This window comes from Ambystoma mexicanum, chromosome 5q (assembly GCF_040938575.1).
Source record: "Ambystoma mexicanum isolate Mex_15411 chromosome 5q, UKY_AmexF1_1, whole genome shotgun sequence".
In the NCBI taxonomy this organism is placed as follows: domain Eukaryota; kingdom Metazoa; phylum Chordata; class Amphibia; order Caudata; family Ambystomatidae; genus Ambystoma; species Ambystoma mexicanum.
The window spans coordinates 1,049,723,039-1,049,744,850 of record NC_090933.1 but is presented as its reverse complement, the minus strand read 5'-3'; the positions used below and the strand labels follow the sequence as shown (position 1 = coordinate 1,049,744,850).

At 43.4% G+C, this 21,812-nt stretch overlaps 1 protein-coding gene across 4 annotated transcripts in view; it reads left to right on the top strand.

Annotated features, from left to right (window-relative positions):
* Positions 1-21,812, top strand: part of ENPP2 (ectonucleotide pyrophosphatase/phosphodiesterase 2) — a 1,757,842-nt gene that overhangs the window by 1,590,536 nt on the left and 145,494 nt on the right. For 2 of the 4 annotated variants that reach the window (XM_069621547.1, XM_069621548.1), the window contains exons 20-21: positions 1,842-1,877; positions 2,725-2,883. The exons of the other annotated variants lie outside the window; for them this stretch is intronic. In XM_069621547.1, coding sequence (XP_069477648.1) covers positions 1,842-1,877; positions 2,725-2,883 — 195 coding nt within the window. The remainder of the gene's footprint in view (positions 1-1,841; positions 1,878-2,724; positions 2,884-21,812) is intronic. 4 annotated transcript variants of the gene reach the window in all.

Sequence of the window (21,812 nt, the reverse complement as noted above, 5' to 3'; positions counted from 1 at the left end):
TGGAGTTTTAGCAACCTTGGCACAAAGAGATGTGGAAATATTTATAACATGTAAACATGTGAGTTTTGAAGGAGTCTAAACCACTTTAACAATCAACGTGTGGTAAGAAACTGATACTAATGGAAGATGAGAAAGAAAGCAACCTATGTTGGTACTTATGGCACCCAATAACCATGTCTGATTGACGAAGAAGCCTGAAACGAGTCTTCAAACATAGACAAAGGAACCAGAGGTTATTCCTCGCTGCAAGCGTGTCAGGAAAGAGGAACGCTCAAACCAGGTGGGGCTATAGGTGAAGTAAATGCACGGCCCAGAAATGTGAAGTATGGAATGAAGAATGTCTGGACCGTTTGAAGGAAATGGAGACAACTGTTTGGTAAAGACTTTGAGCTTCATGAAGACTGGAGAAATTCAGTTTACCAGTGAGGGTGACTAATGTTCAAAATAAGTATTTAAATACAATTATCTTAATTCGAATGTATTTGCATTTGATGAATAACCCTTCACCACAGCATGGATGTGTTGAGCCTCCCTCAACTTGAGATGTCTTTCCGCACTCTTAACCACTTAACTGCGGTGGACGTGAACTTCCATATCCTCACAAGACCTACGTATTGCAGAGGAAGTGAATGTCCACATCCTTTAGGAGTCTACTGTTATTGCAGACCATCACTGCAGAGAACTCTTCAGCCGCAGATAAGTGGTTAATACTATTATGTCGCTCTTGTGCCATATTTAGGCACAGAACTATGTGTACCGCTGCACATTCCTCACTAGTGACCACTTCAACTAGGCACATCACAACCCACAGCATAGGCACAAGTAATGGTTACACTTCTATAATATAGTCAAACTGTTGCCAATCAGATATTCGTAAAGTACTCTTTCCAGGTGAATGGCTCATGTTAAATGCTATTCTCTAACAATGGAAAACCAGCACTTTGCAAGTTTTCATCACATGGCAAGGCCAACTGAGCCCTTTTATTTTTCAAAACTTGATAAATAATTAACATTAAACTGTTTAATGGCACCTCTTATTATAGCACTTAGAGACTGCATGAAGCGCTATACAAGGACACATTATTATGCGCTGACTTTTTTTAATGCCATGTCAATTTGTCTACTAGAAACCTAGAACCGTGCAGCACTGCACATCCAGACAGCACGAATTCCTACTAGGCCATGCCAGTGGAAGATTAGTACTCTATAGATGGCACGTTATAGTGCCAGCCTATTACTTCTATTTTGGAAAGCTTTTAAATATGAAATGTAGAAGATACATATCTCATCTTTAACATTGTATGACTCCACAGGTCTGTTGCCAGGCAGCAATATCTATGAACATGCAATTTTCTATTGCAGGTGATTAAAATGCACAAGATTGCGAATGCTTTGCTTGTTTCCTTCAAAGCCTTTTGTTCTTTGATCCTTCGGATAGCGTACAGAAATTGTTGATTGAGTGGAGTGCCTGAAGGAGACACCAATTGTTTAAGCAATGGGCACTGCCACAAGCACAGTTAAACTGGTGGCAGCGCGTGCACATCCTTGACTGCTTAAGTGTAGTCGGGGAAGATAGCATGGTAGCACAATCGTGGATGAGAGTTTAGATTAAAGCTCCCGAGTTTCAAAAGTAATGGGAAGGATGAAAGGCTTACAGGGCGTTTAGGCCGAGGCAGACACTCTTCATGCTAATGGACCTAAACTGAAAGTGGAAACATCGCAGCAGCAGCTACCACTGATGGTGAGTAAGCCCCATGTGAAGCATGATGTGTTGCTCTAAGGAACCATTTGCATTACTCAAAGCAAGATGCACTAACGTGCTATTACTTTTGTCTCTACAGATGGCACGACCAGTGAGCGGTCCTACCAAGATTCCGGTAAGAAATTGCAGGTTCTGCTTATTGCATAACGTACTTCTGGAAAGAGATTCACCTGTTCCCTTTCACCGTGTTTTGTTTCCTGGTATGACTCTCACTTTCCAGAGAACTTTACCTGTACTCTCACAGTGGAAGTTTCACATCACTTACTTATTTTTTGCTGTACGGTTCTTCTTCATGTTGTGTACCCTGATTTTATATATAGTGCCCCCAATGTCGATAAAATGATAGCAGTTAATCTCGAGTGTCGAATCAGTAATGCCAAAAAGGCCATTGTAATCTGCTTTTAATTGATGGTTGTAAGGCTGAGTGATGGAATGGCTGACTGTATTATCGTTCTGAGCAATGCCTGCAGTGTTGCCATGATCCCTGCGACCAAGTGATTGCACAAGACACAATGAATGCTTTTGCTGTCCATAGATATCAAAATAAGAGAAATGTTCAATCTAAAATGTGACGATAAATGAAATGTCCAGTCTCTTCTTTGAAGTAGAAAACTGGTTTCTGGGTTCCTAATACGTTTCAATAAGTGGTACCCTTTAAAAGCTTCATGTGTTTTCAAGTAATATTAAATAGCAGAGAAATTATACATATAGCATTGCACAATAGTTAGCAGTCGAGCAAAGCTGCTGGTGTTCTCAATTGTTAGCAAACATATTTTTCAACATGTTATGCATTATTCAGGAACACTGTCTATCAGGTTTTTCTAATGAGCCATGGGAACACGGAGTAGCCTTTCGTTACTATGGAATTGACACATGACTGCTATTAAAACAGATTCTTGGCAATTGACAAAAGATGCGCACCTATATAACTTAAACCTCTCTCCTAAATTTCTAACATGAAGAAGAACATGCTGAAAAGGATCTGGAGGCACAGAAACAGTCAGTCGTACTGCAGGACCCAGGGCAAAGCTCCGAAGAGGCAGCAGTCACCACAACCAGCAACCAAATACAGGAGAATGGCATTGACGAGCACTTGATGTCTCCTGTGAACCCCAGAACCGGTGAGGTATTTCTGCAACTCTTCTCGTGATGCCTTTTGAGAAATTGAAGGAGCAGACGCTTTGGCTGCATTTGAAAGCAGTGGAGAAATGGATTCCTTTCACTGCTCAAGCTTGAGTTTTTCTCTGTTGTGTGTCTCATTACACTAACAAGTTGGCTGCATTTTTCCTGTAACAGTTTCATGCCAGTTGGTGGTTTTCAGTTTTAAAATTCCTTGAAAGCGTGAGTGGTTGTGTGATATGCTTGCACAAATAATAAAAACATTATTTTAGTAGATTTAGCAGAATTACTTATTTGGCAAAGAACTCTGAATAGCCAAGCGACAGCTCAAAATATCTATAGACTCGCCAACCTTTGTGGTGTGAGCTACTGTTCTCACTGTTGAATCCCTATTAAATTGCTTAAAATTCTGAATGAAGCTTGTGTATTTTTGTAATAGGACATCCCATTTGGTAAAGGACCTTTTCGTGACACTTTTCATTGAGATTAAATCATGTTTACTGTTAGGTTAGTATTGGGTATGCTCTTACTCTAGTCGCTGTAAGCGGACTTCAAAGAAAGGAAAGCTGTTTTATTCTGACAGGACAAGATTGCAGTAGTTTTCAGAGGGACACAAGAATAGGAATCGGATAGTGGAGGGAATGCTGACCTACCCGTCTGCTGCACTGACTGGTTGCCTGGCTACCCTCCAGCTCCTCCATGACCAGTCACCCCTGCACTGCCTCCGGGCCTACTGCTCACTTAAGGGCTGTAACTGTATCCTCTACTGTCCCCTGCCTCCTTGCACTTACCCAGAGCCATCCTGCCTGCACGTACTCGAAACAATGCTGCCATGATTGCACTCCCCCTTGTTCCTGGCACTTCAATCCCCCCCCCCGCACTTTGCGTTATCGCACTTGAACGATCTGAGTGACGCAAGGCCTAGTAAGATCGTTTGTTTCGTCCTCCCTCTGTCTCCCCTCCTTTGTCTTGTTGCGCTTAGAAACACTTGTGTACAGGTAAGTTATAAATTACTCGTATCATAACAACTTTGAGACAATATGTTTATTCTTTTTATGCATGCACTGGATTTAGAGAACTTCATAACATACTGTAAACAATGCTTCATATCTGTGTCAATCCTGAGTTTGGTGGGGGAAAGGATAGAACAAGTAGTTTGAATCAGTAAGTGGGCCTAATGCAGAGTGAGGATGGTGATGCAAACAATGTTTCATATCTGTGTCGCTGTGTTAAGCCCGAGTTTGGTGGGGAAAAGGATAGAACGAGTAGTTTGAATCAGTAAGTGGGCCTAATGCAGAGTGAGGCAGGTGATGCAGACAATGTTTCATATCTGTGTCACTGTGTTAAGCCCGAGTTTGGTGGGGAAAAGGATAGAACGAGTAGTTTGAATCAGTAAGTGGGCCTAATGCAGAGTGAGCCAGGTGATGCAAACAATGTTTCATATCTGTGTCGCTGTATTAAGCCCGAGTTTGGTGGGGAAAAGGATAGAACGAGTAGTTTGAATCAGTAAGTGGGCCTAATGCAGAGTGAGGCAAGTGATAAGGCAGTTGTTGGATTGTATGATCCAAGATCGCGAGAATGACCTGGTGTCTGTAGAGGCAACAACGTGTAGCAGTGTATTATTTGGATTGCAACTTGTGTCACGCAGAGAAGGTTTGCATAAGTGACAGAGTGGAAGTTGATCAATACCATTTCTCGACACTGGTCCACCACGATGGGGTGGGAAAGCAGAGGGTGTCGATCTTTGTATCAATAATGGAAAGCAACCTTTCATAAATATAGTGGAAAAGGAAGCAGTTTATTGATAACTTGAACAATCGAAGGTTAAAAATGGGAGGTGGGGAGTGGATGAAGGTAAAGGTTCAAGCAGAACGCATATACACAGGGTGGACGCTTTACAGAGCAGTTATTTATGCAATTGCGAGAGACAAAACATTGAGTAGTGCAACATGGAGAGCCAAGAAACAGGGCTTTTCGTGAAAGTCAGACAGGCCAAAATTCTGTAAAGGAAACTGATGCAGCAATGTATGGGAGGCGAGGTAAAACGCAATCAGGAGATACATTCATACAAATAAACCTGGGATGATGTCCGAGCCTAAAGGTGAACTGCAGAGGAAGGAAACGCCCAGCCAAAGGGCTGTCATATACACTTGCACATGGTGGCAGGGGATACGAGAAATAGTTATTTTCTGATAAATTAATGGTGTAAAAGAGACAGAAACCGATTCAGTAAGAAAGAGCGCTTTGCATGGGTGATGGCATAAGAAGGAAGCAACACACGAAATCCTAGCTGGGGTACCCGGCCTTGCCCGTGTTTTGATCGAGTGGTGTCTCATATGCCAAGGAGGATGTTGCTCTTGTCCTCTTGTCGGCAAGTCTTGCTTCAGTTTGCTCTGGTGTCTCATTTGCCCTGGAGACAGTTGCTGTTGTGATTCAGAAGCCCTTGATATTGATTTTCGCTTTGCATCAGATGGAGCTTTTGCAAGTGATGTTCGTTTTTGTGCGCAATGTTTTAGTCACTCGATGGCTTCAGCAAATTTGAGAAAGTGTCCAAGAAAGATTGAATGATAGGGCTCTCTTCTTGTGAATGAACTTAAGTAAACTGTAACCTTGCCATTTCCCATATTTCGATTGCCACGATAAATTTGTTTCACTCATTTTTTTGTTTGCATATAACATTTTTGCATCCAAACATAGACTGCGATCTTGCCCCAGACGAGAGGAATCCATGCGAAATTTGTTATACGTGGGTTCAACGGTGTGGATTTTTATAGCCGGATAAACACATACATTCAGCTTTATATATAAAGATGGTGTACTGCTTTTATTGAAGTGGACATTTTCGATTGGCATAGGTGTTTGACTTGTACAATGTTTGCCCCATGCACTCTTGTAATGCAATGATATCGTACTCCTAGGAAGTGAGGAAGTGTTCTACTGCATTGATCATTGTCTCACAGAACTGTATAGTTTTAAATGGGCTTTGAGAGATTTTCATTAATAGATCAAAAGTTCCTAAAATTGCTTGGATGGCCAACAGTGGTGTTACTAAAGCTCTTAAGTGTTGGAGGTGCAGATTGGGTGGCAAGAAATCCCCAACTTAAGAATGTGGTATGCACATATTATTTATTTGATCTTCACTATCAGTGTAGATGGAAACCCCCTCTCTCGATGGGCACTGTCAAAAGGGTGCTGGTTTGAAGGAGGTAATCTGGCATGGCGGGTGTATTACTTTTATCGATGGGGTGTTTTCTTAGGAGGTAGACATTTTTGTTGGACAAGTTGTGGGAAGGAAGATATAGTAAGTTTTACACCTGTGAATATTTAATGTTATGGAAAAAGTGGTAGATAATGGGAGGAGTTAAGTGTCTCGGAGAGATCACTAACCTAAAAAAGCATGCTCATAATTGGATGTCCTGTTCATTGTGTGCCCATAGCCAAGGGTGGATAGCTACACAAGTATAATAGGGTTGGTCTCTGAAAAAAGGACAGCCTGCACTTAGCTAGTTGGATTCTTCCCTTAGGGCCCACTTATTTTCATTCTTTCGAGGTTGATAAATCAAGTACCATTCAAAATAGAGTAATAAAGCCTGTTATTGCAGTATTTAGAAGCGGGTGGAGTCTGGTATGAAGCACTATCTAAGAACACTGTTCTTATTATCGAGTCCCTTAATTTGTCTGAATGTTTTCTAGCAGTCATTCTGATGTTACTGTTACCAAGTGGTCTGTGATGCTAGCTTCATTCCATCGGTGATGGGAACAGTGCATACAGGAGGCTTGGGGGACAGATTCAGAGAGAACCAGGGAAAAGGTTGCCTCACTAGATAGAGGCCTGGTAAAACAGGAGCAATTTTAGATCCTTCATTAAACTCTAAATCGATGAGTCATAAGACCAAATATACCAGGTAACTTCTAGCCATGCGTTGTCCCTGCCATAGTTTTCAGATAATTAAAAGAGGGCTTAATGATGTTATGCTGCAATATTTATAAAGTTTCAACTTTCTACCCCATGATCATGTATTGTGCTTGCAAAACTTGCTAAATATGTCCATGGAAACGCAGAGCCTCGGCAGTAAAAGTAAGATTAGGGACCACAATTGCACCATACAAAGGGCCTCTATCCCCAACTGGGTATTATGAGACAGGCATGGTATCAAGAGAGACACAGCTACAGGTGACACCGTTTCAAAACCTTTATTCAATGAATCAGGATGGGTTAAATGCCTGTCTGGCTATTGCTATGGCAGGATTGCCCTAGGGATCATCAAAGTCGGTGTATGCAAATCAAAAAGTCTGTATCCAAACCTGTATCCGGTCTGTATACAAACCTAAACTACAGTGAAGGGATAGTTCAACTGAAGTAGTGAATAACAAAGTTCAGAGCACTGACTTGCTCCCTTTCCCAAGTCTGGATACAGTTCAAATAGTAGGATCTTGCAAAGCTTGTACCATCTGGGCTATAGTCTCTGGTTTTTAATCCAAAAAAGGTTCCATGGAAAATGTTTAGTTCAACACAAAAGTTCCTAAGAAGTTCAGGCTCCCTTCCCCAAACCTCAGACACCTGTTCATGAAATATCCAGTTGTCAAAAGTTCACAAGAAACAGTCTTGTTGTATTCACTTAGTACTCAGGGTTACCTTCCCCAAGCTAAATACAGTTCTGGCTCACAAACCAAAGTTCATAGGTTCCTCTCACCTTACAACTCTTTTGTTGGAGCCCCCACCTGGCTTTGGCACAGTTTTAGATCGCACAGTACACCCATAACAGGTTGTGCAACCAGTGGCTCTTTATCATTGGCACAACGTTGGGCCTTAGGGTTTTTCTTCATATATTAGGGCTTCCTTGTCTAGGCGCAGATTTAGACCATGTGGTCCACCCATTGCAGGTCATGCAACCAGTCACCCCACTGCTGCTCTCAGCCGTTTCTTTCACTTGGCAATTCAGTTTACTTTCATGGATTTCCGGGCACTTATCTGGTCCCATTTATTAATTTAGGATCTTCACCTCTTTTAAGGTTCTGTTTGTATCATTAGTTTCTCCTATGGGCTCTTTCTCTCTGACCCATACTTTCTTTTGGCCCACGTGCTTAGTTCTGATTTCGCTAATGTTTTGCTCCCACTTCGACAGCCGCTTTCCTTTTCATTCAGCAACTTTGGGAGTTTTATTGCACTGTTTCACTTGTTGTCAATTACTTCTTAGACGCTTGTTAACTTCTGTCCTTCTCAGTCTTTAAGAGTATGCCATACGCAATCACTCGGCTACTCTGTATTACTGCAGATTAAACCTGCGCCGGGTTTCATTCATACTTTGAAACTCACCCCCGATAGCGTCTCGGATCCTGGCATTCTTGTCGTTCTTGACGGGTTTCTTCCACCTGGCCCTGGGACAACCCTGGAATGGGGCCGTCCACTGAAGCGGCTCCCTTTTGGTTCTCCTTTCTCGCTCCCTGGAGACACGGCTCCCTCGCCACATAAACACTGCCTGCTTTCCTGTGCAGACCGCCTGCAATTCAGTACACCATTCTCGCTGGGACACACTCAAACTGGATGGGCCTTCCTGCTGCTCCTTGCACGCTCCCCTCCCTGCTGTAGCTGGGACTTTTATATACCTGTACCCTGTTAAGGGTTCTTAGGTGCATCTCCTTTGATTGTCTTGCCTGACTACAATCAAGCCAATCACTGGGACATACCTACGTTCAAAACCTCTAGGCATCCTCTTCTTCGTCCCAGTAACATAATGATTTCTTTCACAGGTAATCTTCCTCACTCAAAGATGCCTCTTCCTCTTCTCAGTACTTTGCATGTTGTCAATGGGTAAGGTACAGTCACAGTAGTCTACAAAGGCAGGGGGTAGAATGGATTGGCTTGTCCACCCTCCAGGGTCAGGATCCAAAAGCGATGGCCCTTCCCTGGCCACCTGACTAGATTTGGTGACCCAACGCAACCAGTGGTGGTTTGCTAATGCACAATTTATGCAGATATTTGGTATTTTCCCACGGCTATATTCATTTGCATTTTCTAAAAATGGGATAGCAACTTGTCTTCTCAAGTGTTCTAGTCCAGGGCATACTCCATAGCATCACTTGTTTGCCAACAGTGAACACATTATGATATGTGGTCTCTCCATTGCTCAGTGAAACATATATGTATATATTTTTATTTTGCTTGTTTTATCAAACTGTACACATATAAATTACAACCATATGAAACAATGTATACAATTATCATAAATGATAGCATAATCACATTTATTATACATAATTCCATTTGATATATTCATTAAAATACAGTATTCCAATTATCAGCCAAACTGATCCCTGCATTTCAGACTTAAAATGTCTTCTCGCAATTAAGAATCAATTAAATTAATATCCCTTAAAAATGTTACTATTGGAATAGTTGGTGAAATATAAAACCCACTAAAAAGTGGTCTCCACAGTTCCTCACTGTTTATCACTAAATTGGAGAATATTGTGCTAACCAAACATTTAGATTTAAACTCCATTAAAGCTTGACAATCGCTAGATGTTTTAGGTTTTCCAAGACATGAGGAGTGCAGCAAAAATCAGTCAGATGCAATCCTAGGCAAAGCACTGCAAATCCTCTGTAGCTGTCTAGTTGGGGGTAAATTCAGCCTAAATCTCATAAAGGCATTTCTAAATCTAGCATCTGGAAAAGTGCTTAAGTAATTTGGAAGCATACCAAGTTGTTTATTTTTTGGGACAAAGTCCCATGTAGCTTATACAATTGCCTCCCATCACATCTGGCACCAGTCATGCTCATACATCTTTTTTTCTAACAAGGGCGAAATTTTCGAAACATTCAACCCAAATTCAGCACTTCCAGCTGTTCTAAACATATCCGCCCTCGGGTCATCAGTATTCCATCACTTTCAGAACCCATATCTTTACAAAGGTCGTAATATAAAGTCTCACCCTTTGCCATAATAATGTTTCTGTACAAACCGAGAACCCTCCAAATATGCTGAGCAGTCAGTGAAGTAAGCCATAGTTTATACCTTAAAATAACTACAGGAACATAGGCACAGTAAGGGCTTTCTGCCACGATCTGCACTCCATCTTTTAAAAAAAAAGGCCTGGTTAACTTGATGGTTGAAATTGAAGCAATACATAACCGTTGCCACGGCCTTGCTGCGATAGAAATTATTCAGGAGTTTATTTGGGAACCATCTATATTTCTTACTAACATTCATCATTTGGGCTCCTAGCTGCTATGACGTTTTTTTAATAATCTCTCTTCAAAGATAAATTTTTATGGTATTGAAACCATATCGAAACCCAAATATTTTAATTCTTGTACCACTTCTAAGGGTTCCTTCCCCAGTTTCCATTCAAAACCATACCTTCCTTTAGAGCCTGAGAATCGTATGACCTTTTTTTTTCCTACATTTATTATTAGTTTTTCTGTAATCTAAGAATCAAACTGATTACCTGCAGATTCTAAACTCAGCAGGTTTTGTCAAGACTAGGGCCACTTTTGCTAGGTACTTACTCAAGTCTGATAAATATGAATTAAAAAGGCATGGGTCCAAAACACAGCCCTGGCGTAAGCTTTTTGCTGGTGCATGAAAGATCCCCCTGCATATTCATGCGAACACTGATTACAGTATTAGTATGTAAATATATCAAAATATGTAGATTTTCTTCCAGGAACTTTCATCCTTTCAATTTCGACCATAAACGGCCACGGTCCACTTTGTCAAAAAACAAGTGACACATCTGTCAATGCCACATACAATGGGATGTTACCCTTCATTGCTGCTTTTTGACTTAACGCTTCCATGATGAGGCCTTTTAATGTGGTTGAAATCCTGCTCCTTAAATCAGTTTGGCACTTCGACAATCGTCCCTTGGTATTTATTCATGCCTCCATCTCCTGTAACAAGGGGCCAATACTTTGCCTTCCATGTCCAAAAGAGCAACGATCTGGAATTTGTTTCCTCCATCTCCCTTTTTATGAATAGTAATGATGTTAGAAGTCTTCCATGTGGAAGGCATGATTTTCTTCTTAAAAATATTTGTAAATAGCAACAGGAGGATAAGGACCATAATTTTGGTGAACATTTAAGATCGACATTACTTAGACCATCGTGGCCTGGAGCTTGTGATCTTGAGATTTTATTTATCGTCTCGTAAATAGCCTTATCTTTATTGATTTGTCAACACGTTAAACTTTCCCCATCCCCCTATCCCATTGCTTCCCCTCCCATCTCCCTCTTCCGCAAGGGGCTTCAGTGTCTCTTTCCTCTTGCATGGGTCTCTCGCTGGGGTTTCAGTGTAGATCCAGAGGTTTAAGGCACTGGGAGCACCTTTGAGCTCTAAAATACTCTTGCAAAAATGCTAGGGTCTTGCTGCAGTCGCTGGGGAATTTTGGCAGATTGTTATTCATTGCATACGTGGCCCATTCCAGCGCCACCAAATCCCAAACTTAGCGAAACCACTCTTGTACCATGGGGATGACCGTTCCTTTCCATCTTTGAGCAATAAGAGTAGTTGCTGCCAAAGTCAGCACCACCCGTGCCTTCTCCCGGCCCTTGCTTTCTCCTTCCTCCCCTGCCTCTCTCAGCCCCAGCAAAACGCACTCCGGCGGTCTTCCGGCCCCTGGCCCAAATGCTTGGACTTGCGCCTGTAGCACCTCCCTCCAAGAAGGCTCCATTTTGGGGCATTTCCACCATATGTGAGATGCTGTGCACTCTTCCCCGCAGCACCTCCAACATTCCTTGGACATGTCTGGGTATATGCTATGAAGATGAGTGGGAGTATAGTGCCAACCATACAAGATCTTGTAAAACATTTCCTGGAGGTGGGACGCCCTCGCCAATTTGGGTATCAATTTCGACAATCTTTCCCACTCCTCCCTGCTGATTTCCTGCCCCTTCATCTGCACCCAATGCGCCAAGTAAGGCCATTTAGTGCGGGAGGTGCAGTAATCCAAGATCTTGTACAAGTTTGATATTAGGCCTTTTGACCCATTTTGTGTTAGCAAGAACTTCTCAAAAGGGATGACCTGTCGGGTGGCAGCAGCCTTGATGTCTATATTCGTAAGCCAGTGCCGTATTTGGAAGTATCTGAGCCTCTCCCCCACCTCCACCCCACACTCTGGTGAATGTTTTGGCCCTGGAACATTTCCCGAATCGTCATGCATCCCTCCTCCTGCCATTGTCCGAAAGCTCCCTGTTCCCTTGCTGGGGTGAAATCCATGTTAAAGATGGGGCGAAGGGAAGGTCGTGATTCCATGATTTCCCACCAATTTATCCCAAGTGTCCACTACCAGTTTGGTGATGGCGCTCAGGTACGTGTGTTTTTCGGCCTATGTTGCAGCAGCCACAACACCTCCCTTAAATTGTGCTGTGCTACAGCTCAATCCATCGAGAACCATTGCTTCCCAGAGGTGTTGGAAAACCATTCTCTTATCACCCACAGTTGTACTGCCTCATAGTATTGTTGGAAATTGGGGAGAGCCAACCCCCCCCCTTTCCTTTTTGGAGCCATCAAGAGATGTTGGCTAATTCTTGGCCACTTCCCCTCCAATGTGAACTCTATTATCATTTTTCCCAATTCCCCCAAAGAAACTGGATGGTATTACCAGTGGGATCGCCTGGAGTAAGTAGAGTTGGCGGGGAAGTGTAACAATTTTGACGGCCGCCATCCTTCCCACCCAAGAGACTCTAAGATTCCTCCACTTTTGGAAGTCCTTCCCAATTGCCATTAATATGGGCGGGTAGTTAGCTGAATACCAACCCGGCAGTGTCTGTGAAATTTTAACCCCCAGATATTTGATCCCCACTGGGCTCCATAAAAGGGTAATGATGCCTTTAGCTCCACCGTTTCTCCCCTACCCACCGTTGGATTTAGCAGTTGGGATTTATTGAGGTTAACCCAAAGGCCCGATACCACCCCAAATTTGTCCAGCAGCTCCCTACATGCTTGAATAGAATCTCTAGGTCTGGTAAGAGGAGCATATCATCGGTGAATGCCACGCCTTTGTGTTGCTTACCCCCAAAGAGTATCCCATGAATCTCCCCAGACTCCCGTATCAATTGTAGCGAAGGTTCTAAATAAATTGCGTACAGCAATGGGGCGAGTGGGCTCCCCTGTTTAGTTCAGGCGAATAGGGCGCAACATGGATCCATTCACCATCAAGCATGTTACCGGTGAGTTGTAATTGGCTTGGGCCATTTTTAAGAAGTCCCCTCCCAACCCCATTTTCACCATCACCTTGAATAAAAAGGACCACTCCACTCGCGGTCAAATGCCTTTTCCACATCTAGTGATAGTAGGACCGAAGAGGGCAGCGTTTTCTGGGCTTTCTCCACTAGGTGTGACACCCTCCTGATGTTGTCGGCTGTCTGTCTCCCCAGGATGAAACCCGATTGATCCTGATGAATCAATGAAGGAGAAACCCCTCTAGCCTGTCTGCCAATATTTTGGTGTAGATTTTAGCATCTACATTTATGAGCGCTATGGGCCTGTATGAGGTGCAGTCTGTGGGATCTTTATTGGGTTTGGGTACGAGGGTGATCTTAGCCTCTTCCATGGAAGATGTAATGCGTCATCTGGTCTTAAAGGTGTTGTAAAGCTGCGTCATATGGGGAACTTGAATTGACGCATATGTTTTATAAAAGACTGCTGTATAGCTGTCTGGTCCCGGGGCCTTATTCGTGGGCAGTTTTGCTATGGCTTTCCTCACCTCCTCTTCCGTAATCTCCTGGCCAAATGAAAATAGCCTTATTAATGAGCCCAAGCTCCCAGTGCCATCATTGTCATACTTTTGTTGATCATCCACATTCGATTCATGAAGTATACTAAAATGTTTAACCCATGTTGCCTCACTTATTGGGCTCGATTGTACATCCTGTTCCACATGATTTAAATTCTTTACTATGACCCAGAAATGTACGGAATTATTCTTTAAAATGGCAGATAGCATCTGTTCACCATCTCATTGCCCTAAGAGATCATGATGACTTTTAAGGCAATTTTTCTTATTCTGTTGGGCCTTTCATATTGCTTCACCCTTGTCCATTTCGGAACTACCTTGACTTTTGACATATCTAATTTCTTTTCGCGACTCCTTTTTTCTTGTCAAAGGCATGCACATAGAAGAGACCGAGGACCTCGCTTTCTTCAAAATATTACCAGTCATTCCTGAATAAAACGTGGAAGGGTATCCCTTTTAAATCCATTTATTTTTCCAGCGACTTACTAATGTAGTCCTACAGAATCAGGGAGTTAACAATGTTGATATTCATTACACTCCAGGCCACTATTTTTCTTTTTTAATTAGTTACCAAATCAACAGCTGTTGTGTATTCATTATTTTTCTTATTCCAGAGCACTTATAAAATCAACATGTTATGATCGCTTGCATGGGTTTCCCAAATATTCATAGACTTAAATGTTGTATGCAGTGAGTATGATACAAATATATAATCAGTCCTTGATGAAAGGGTACCTATGTGCCAGGTATACTTATTCGGAATAACTCCTGTTAGATTGCCATTTACCATCACAAGACCCAATTTCTTCAAACAATTATTCAACAATTGGCCGTGCCTTCTTTTTTGTTACATATGAGTATTGTCCTCATTAGTTTTAATCGACTTTTCTGGAGACAGCAACAAACACGAGGAGGTAAAGTCCCCATGCTATCAAGATCTCCTGACTCCCCCTCACTCAAGAAGGGCATCCAAGTCAGCCTTTATAGTTTCTATCGAAGAATAAGCATGATTCCAACAAATATTTATTAGTAGCAGATTTATCTCTGTCACCCTCCTTAAGCACCTTCAACGCTAGAATCCCACACGTTTTATTTGTAAAATTCCCAATCGAATAGCAGTTGATTTTTAGGGCAATAATTAATCCCCTCGATGGACGCACACAACTCACACAGGTAGCCTCTTGCTGGATTATTTGAGAACCATCCCAACAGATTGGTGAGATTGAGCAGGCCTCCTGAAAAAATATTATGGAAAAAGAATGTAAGTATTCGCACAGCCCCCCTTTCCAAGTTAATTTCTTAAAACCATGCACATTCCAAGACAGAAACTGCAAACATTCCGAGCTAAAGACAGTGCCAATTTTGAATTCTCAGATGTTTATCCTTTGATAATACACCTGGAAACCATGACCAATCTCCCTTGGGTTATGTTTTGCCCGAGGCTGTCACTGAAAATGTAACTTTCCAATCTACCTTATCCCTTCCCCACAAAATATCTTACGATCTGTTCCATATTTATAGTTTAATTGGCTGCCATACTGAGATTCCTCATTCGTACGCAAATGATCCCTGGGATTTTTACTTGCTATCAGGTCATAATCCACGTGTTTAGAAGCCCATCAGAATTGTAAGCACCACTCTCAATTGAGTTCTTAAGGCTACAATATCCGTACGAGCTGCATAAAAGTCAACCTTGGCTATATCTTTCGTGGTAATTAATCGAAGAAAAGGTATCTCACCCAACGTTGCTAATACATTTGAGCGATTTAAAGTAAATTGACCACCTTTGTTAAAAAACGATTCTTACACGAAGGTGATACATTTGGCAGGTTCTCGGATATTGAACCCACCACATTACCATGTGACTCCTGATCAGAACCACACTATCTTTCCTTATATTTATTTAAACATTGTGCGAAGCTATCTTTGTATGAAATTGCGCAATTAAATGTTTTTGGCTGAATATCATTTTCTACTGCAGTTATACTCTGACAATCCCCTCTATGTCCTCCGTCCTCCCTTCCCAATTACAACCCACCAATTTATGGGATTTGGCTTTGTTTAACGAATTGGCTGTTTGGGAAGAATTCACAAAGGGGTCTTGTATTATGATGCTTTCAAAAGGGCGGTCTCCCTTATTAGTCGCAGTTCTTAAGCTCTTTTCACAATGGGCGACAATCTATCTTTCGTCCCCTTCCCTTTTTCCTGCTCTGATGCTTCTTCCGTAAGGTATAGTGATCTGAGAAATGCTCTTGAACTTTTCTGATTCGCCCTTTTAGCCTGTGTGCTTTTGTTTTTTTCTGAGTTCTCAATGCATCTTTGGCTTGAGAACACAAACCATCTTGCAAAACCTTTGCACCTGACCCCCCTCTGCTCCCAACCGCTGGGTCGTTAATGTTTATTGTTTCAATCACCAAAGAGGTCTTTGACATGGGCCCAGATTCCATTGTCAAGTTGTGCGCTGCTGATTGATAAGCCCCAGGATCATTCACTGCAGGGCTACTTGCAGCCATGTTCAGATTTGCATCCATCGGCATGCCATCTACAGTGGCATAGTGTTTAAATGCTTTCACTTGGCATTAACGTATGAGATCTCACTTCATCTCAGATGTTGTTGTAGAGATTTACAAAGGAGCCAAGGACAACGTTGAAGGCCAAAATAGTTGCTGCTGTCAACTTAATTTGATCGGTATCTTTGTAACTGCAGAGTGTTTGTTGCAATGTCTGAGTCTTGTACAGCAGATCTGTTAAGGCCAAAGGAGTACCAGAACACGATATATTCTAATCCGAGTCCTCCCAGTGTATTTGAGCTATACTTGGATCAACAGAACCATTTAGGCAACCATTCATCTGTGGACCTTGGTTAATTGTTACGTCTTCAATAGCCAACATGCTCCAATCATTTATACACTCAGGTGTATTCCCCTCCTGGCTGGAAATAGGAATTGATGTAATTCCTGTGCTGGAGCCCTTTATGGGAATATTATTCTGGACACTGTAATAGTCAATTGGGCATCTCCCACAAATATTCACTTGCTCCATTACTTGCATTCCCAATAGTATCTACTCCTGTCCTTAACACTTCAGCCACTATGCGCCTCTGAGTATGATTTCATACGCAAGTTATATTCAAACGAAGCAGGTTTAGACACCTTAGCTGACATTCACTGCTTCCCATTCGTCTTGACTCCCTGCGGGAGCTCAGCGTTGGGAGGTGCTCTTTTGAAGGCTGGGCTCGTCAATTTCACAGCGGTGTAGCTCTGAAACCGGTCCGAAGGGAAACAAAACTTCTCACCCCAGCACGTGTCAAATACTGAACGGTAGTCACTGCAACAAATTGCTCATTCGTCGTCACTCTCAAACATAATTATTTGTCGGCTGTTGCTACTAATCTGCCACTCTTAATGAATCCTCAAAAGTTGGTATTTCCCAGTGCTTGACAACGGTAATCCTAAAATCTTCTGAATTTGAGTACCACTTCCCTGCAGATGAGATATTTGAATAGTGCGATTTATTTTTTTGTTGATTATTTTTTCTTTTTCTTTTGCCCTAGCTTTCAAGCCACAATTACTTGATGACTTCACCGATAATTTTCTGGCAGATGTTTTTTCAAATGCCTTAAGCTCTACGCTCATAAGAAAATAATGTTCTTTCTAATGGATTCCTTTTTGACACAGCTTCCTCATCTGTGATCTATCTCCAGATCAGCTGATCTATGGAAACCTTTCCACCACGAGAGGGGCGCAGCATGGCTCCCCCTCGGCTCCACTTAACGCCTATATGCCCTCCAACCGAGATATGGCATCAGGGCCAGTGTAGATTTAAGCGCTATGTCTCATGACCTCATTTCCTTTTTTTCTGTGCCCTCTTTTCGCTTCAGGAACACTGCTGCATCAAACGTTGTACATCATGACGAATTCCAGCAAGGCCTTGCGCTTCAGCTTTTGTCAAGCAGAATTGCATTGCAGTACCCTCTGGGACCACCACACACACTTGGGACTACAGGTGTAAGCAAGACCAACCTTTGGTAGAAGTCTGTACCACACATTTTGTGGTAGCGAGCTGAGCAGCCAGGCTTATCTCAAGAGTGAATGTGAGCAGTACGTGTAGTTACACAGAGGACTTTCATTCACAGTGGTAGAAGTAGACACTCATACTCAAGATTTCTTGGTAAAACACTTATTAATGTATTTACACAATCATTTATAAAACATTTCACTGGAAGAAGGCAACTTAATATTATAGACCAATACACTTCATTACAAAACTCTTAAGTTTTTGAGACAGTTTGAGCTCCCCTGAAAAAGGAGCCAAATGGCAGTTCAGTTACTTAGCAGTGAACAAAAAGGACAAAAGTAAGTAGAATAGATTATATATACTTTCAAGGCAGCGCAGATAGTTTCAGTTCACCAGAATAGTTCAACTCAAGTCAATAGACCAGGCCAAAGTCAATGGGCTAGTGCTCTGGATAGGAAAGAGCAGTTCTGGTATCAAATGGTAAAGTCTTTGCAAAAGCTCTCAGAAGTAGTTTAGGCGAAAAAGAATCATTTGTGGGGTCACAAGCTGATTAGGCCGCGAGAGTGGCGTTCTCTCAATCTGGTTGGCACAGTACCTTTGTATGAAGAAAGCAAATGTTGCTGAAGTCGTGGTTCCTGCAGATCTTGCTGTTCCTGAGCCTAAGTCGTGGGGACAAGAGGGAGGACGTCGGGACTCCTGCACTGCACGGGATCGTTGAAGAAAGCAAACAAAATGGAGTCACTTCAGTTCCAGTAGCTGTAGATTCAAGAACACAAACTGGTGTCGCTCTCCCTGGTTAAACCTAACCTTGAGAATGGTATCCAGCTGTCTTATGAGTTGATTGGTTCCACCAACTCAAAGGAAGAAGCCGTCCTTGAAGGAGCTTCTCTGTCGAATGGAGTTTGGCAATTTGGACCTGAACCAGGCTTCACCGGGCAACCCAACGGTCCAGTGGTTGCCGCAGCTGTCCTCTTCCAGCTCGTCTTTGGTTCTATCGTTCCAGTGGTCGACTCTGCCTTCCAGTTCACGAGACTCGCCTTTTAAACAGTTGTCTCCCTTTCATTCCAGCCTAGCTGTCCCTCACCCAGCGGGATGGCTGCCCTTGCCGGACATTCAGCCAGCCAATCACGCCAGAAGTGCATTTGGATATCCTAGGAGACTAAGCACACGGAGTTTGGGGCACCTCCCTCATTTCCTGCCCACCTTAGGCACTCTGGCGCCAGACGCGGTCTTCAGTCCTGAAGCCCGCCAAAGGCACACAAACAAAGGGACCAAACCTAGTTTGGCACGCAGAGACAACCACTAGAAGGACTTTTCCAAAAACAAATGGCAAAAAAAGAAGACCGGGACCGGTTTAAACAAAGGGGCTTAAGGCGCTATCTTGAAAAACATGGCTCCAGTGATTTTTGGCTGCCGGTGTTCGCGGTCAGGAAAAATCATGGTAGTTCGTTGTAAAACCACTGCCACCCGCCTTTTCAATAGGAAAGGGTAGCATTAGACTGCTACATGAGTGTTTAGACACAGGGGATACTATGTAAACGCTCCAGCACTCCATTGTAAAATGGTGTGTGCTGGGTCTATGAATTTGGAAAAGACTAGTAAAGTCAATTTCACTTTACATTCTCTGGGAAACAGTAGTTTATCACAGAGAAGGTATTTAAACCTTTGGGAGGTCTAAAAGACATCCCTGTGTCACTGCACTGAGGATGCTGTGTAACACACATGAAAAGATGAAGCCTATGGAGGTATCTAAAACTCCATAATCTGAGAACACAAATGTAAAACACACATCAAAACACATGAGGGTGGGCGGAAAAAAGGCTCACACTCTTTACAGGTAAAAAAATCAAGTCCTCATAATCCAGCAAAGTTGCTGGGGGTATCTAAGGTGAAGGGAATTAGCACCTTTCTGAGAATTCTCCTTAACAGCTTTACACGTACTGAGATTGACAAATGTCTGTGTCTGACCCCTGCCAAATGTGTGTCTGCTGCTTGGGGGAGGAACACTAACTCCAGGGTTGCGGATCGCGTCACTCGATGCACTGAAGGCTCTCTGGGAATGTGCTACAAAGCTTTTCACCTTTTTTCTTGTGGCGGCTGGATTGAGTTCCCTAGGTGTGGAACGGAACTCAGAAGACCAATCCCCAGCTCAAAAAGAGAAGAAAACACTGCAAGAGGTCCCACTCACCCAGCACTTCCTCTCTGCGCCACTCCTTTGTCAAAGATGGAGTCATCAATCCAAGGATTTCCCAGAGGAGACTGCTCCACGGGTAAAGTTTCCCACCAAAACCTCTACTGCGAGGTGTTTTCGGATGAAGATTCTTGACATCTTCGCCAGGGGCGTTTCTCTTGGTGCTGGCAGTGCTGTTGGGGCCTACCGCATTAGGACAAGCCAGCATGGAACCTTGGTGGGACTGCCACTACACGTCTATGGGCTCTGCCCTGGTGCTCACAGGCAAAGACCCACCACTGCACCGACGTGCTTGATACTCTGGTGCCGGCTCGTACTGTCACAGTACCATTTTTCGTAGGAAACTCTGAAAATAATGGTCCACTTCATGTGGGGGCATTCATGGTGAAGATGGAAGTATCTTCTACCATATCGGTTTTGGACAGGAACCCTGTATACCCTGGAGAAAAAGGCTTAGCAGAGCAGTTGTGGCGTGGGTGAGGAGCTTTTGGACCTAGCTGCCAACATACAGGAGGCCAGAGGTTTGGACATTTCCATGGAGTTTGGCATATTGCCAGTGCAGATTCTGGGGAGACTGCAGGCTCCACGCCAATGGCTAATGGCCAAGGTAGCCCAGACATTGGGCTTGTCAATCCCTTACAGACGTTCAATTAGAGCTTAAATTCATTCTGGATGAGAGACCTTGCTGCCTTTTAATCTGGCAGTGGAGGTCCCGGTGTTGAAATTTAGCAGAAGATTGCCTCCATCCCTGTAGTTGACCAAGACGTAGCAAAAAAGCATCATGTGGCATCTGTTGACCTGACCTTTCTGTCCACTTGATCATCTTCAGAGAGCTTGATGGTTCAGGCTGCAACGGTCTACCTAAAGACGTCCACGTTTTCCTCTTTGCTTCCTGACAGGCAAAGCAAGAGGTTGGACACATGGGGGTGGAAGGCGTTTGCTTCGGATAGTCTTGCTCTGAGGGCATGAACACTTCTTGTGCCATTGGCCAAATTTTCTTTCGACCTTTGGTCAGCGATCTCAGTAGCTGCCGAGCATCTGCCGTCCAGGGATGTGGAGAAGTTGCTGCCTTGATCCAGGATAGTGAGGCAGTATGCCGACAAACACTACAGTCTAGCATTTACATGTTTCTATGGCACAGGCGAGGGCTATGGGCACTGTGATGAGGAGACATTCCTGGATGTGAACTTCAGGGCTTGCTCAGGAGAAGCTCCTGAATATGTCTTTTGACGGGCATAACCATTTTGTGGCAAAGTCTGTCAACTTGCAGACTGTGAGGGCCCCGGCTAGGTCCTGTGGCCTGGCAATGAAACAGCCTTTGGTTCCTGATAGCAGGAGGAGGTTTTGACTCTTGCCCCATCTATGACTGCCATGGAAGAGGACAGACCTTGGGCAGGCAGCAGTCATGCACTCCTCCCCCCACCCTCTGATGAAGAGGCTCTCGGTGGTTTTCTCGTCCACCTCAGTGGTGCCCTCTACTGCCCAGGTGTGAAGCTTCTGTGATATCGATTTCCATCAATCCCCTTAGCAAGGAATGGAGTAGCACCACATCCGACGTTTTGGTCTTGCAGGTCGTTCACCAAGGATACTGTGTACCTTTTGCACCAAGCTTTCCATCTATCCCCTTCCATCCCTCTCTTGCCTCCGGACCCTCTCCTCCTGCCAATAGACGCAGTGGACTGTCCGGGGCTGGTATTCAGTTTACTTTCCGGTTTCAAAGAAAGATAGATAGCTTCCATCTTGGATCTGAGGATGTAGAATTTCTACCTGCGCAAGGACAAATTGAAGATGCTAACTCTGGCCAGGATCCTCCACAAAAGAGCCGATTGGTAGGCTCTCTAATTGGTAAATTTGCAAAAAATGTAACTGGTTCAGGGCTCACAATGTATTAATTCACTGCTTCGATATGGAATAAAGGAAAGCATGGATGCTCTGAAAACAGAGGGGGGAAGCGGCGGTTCACATTTCGTGCCCTTTTGATATTC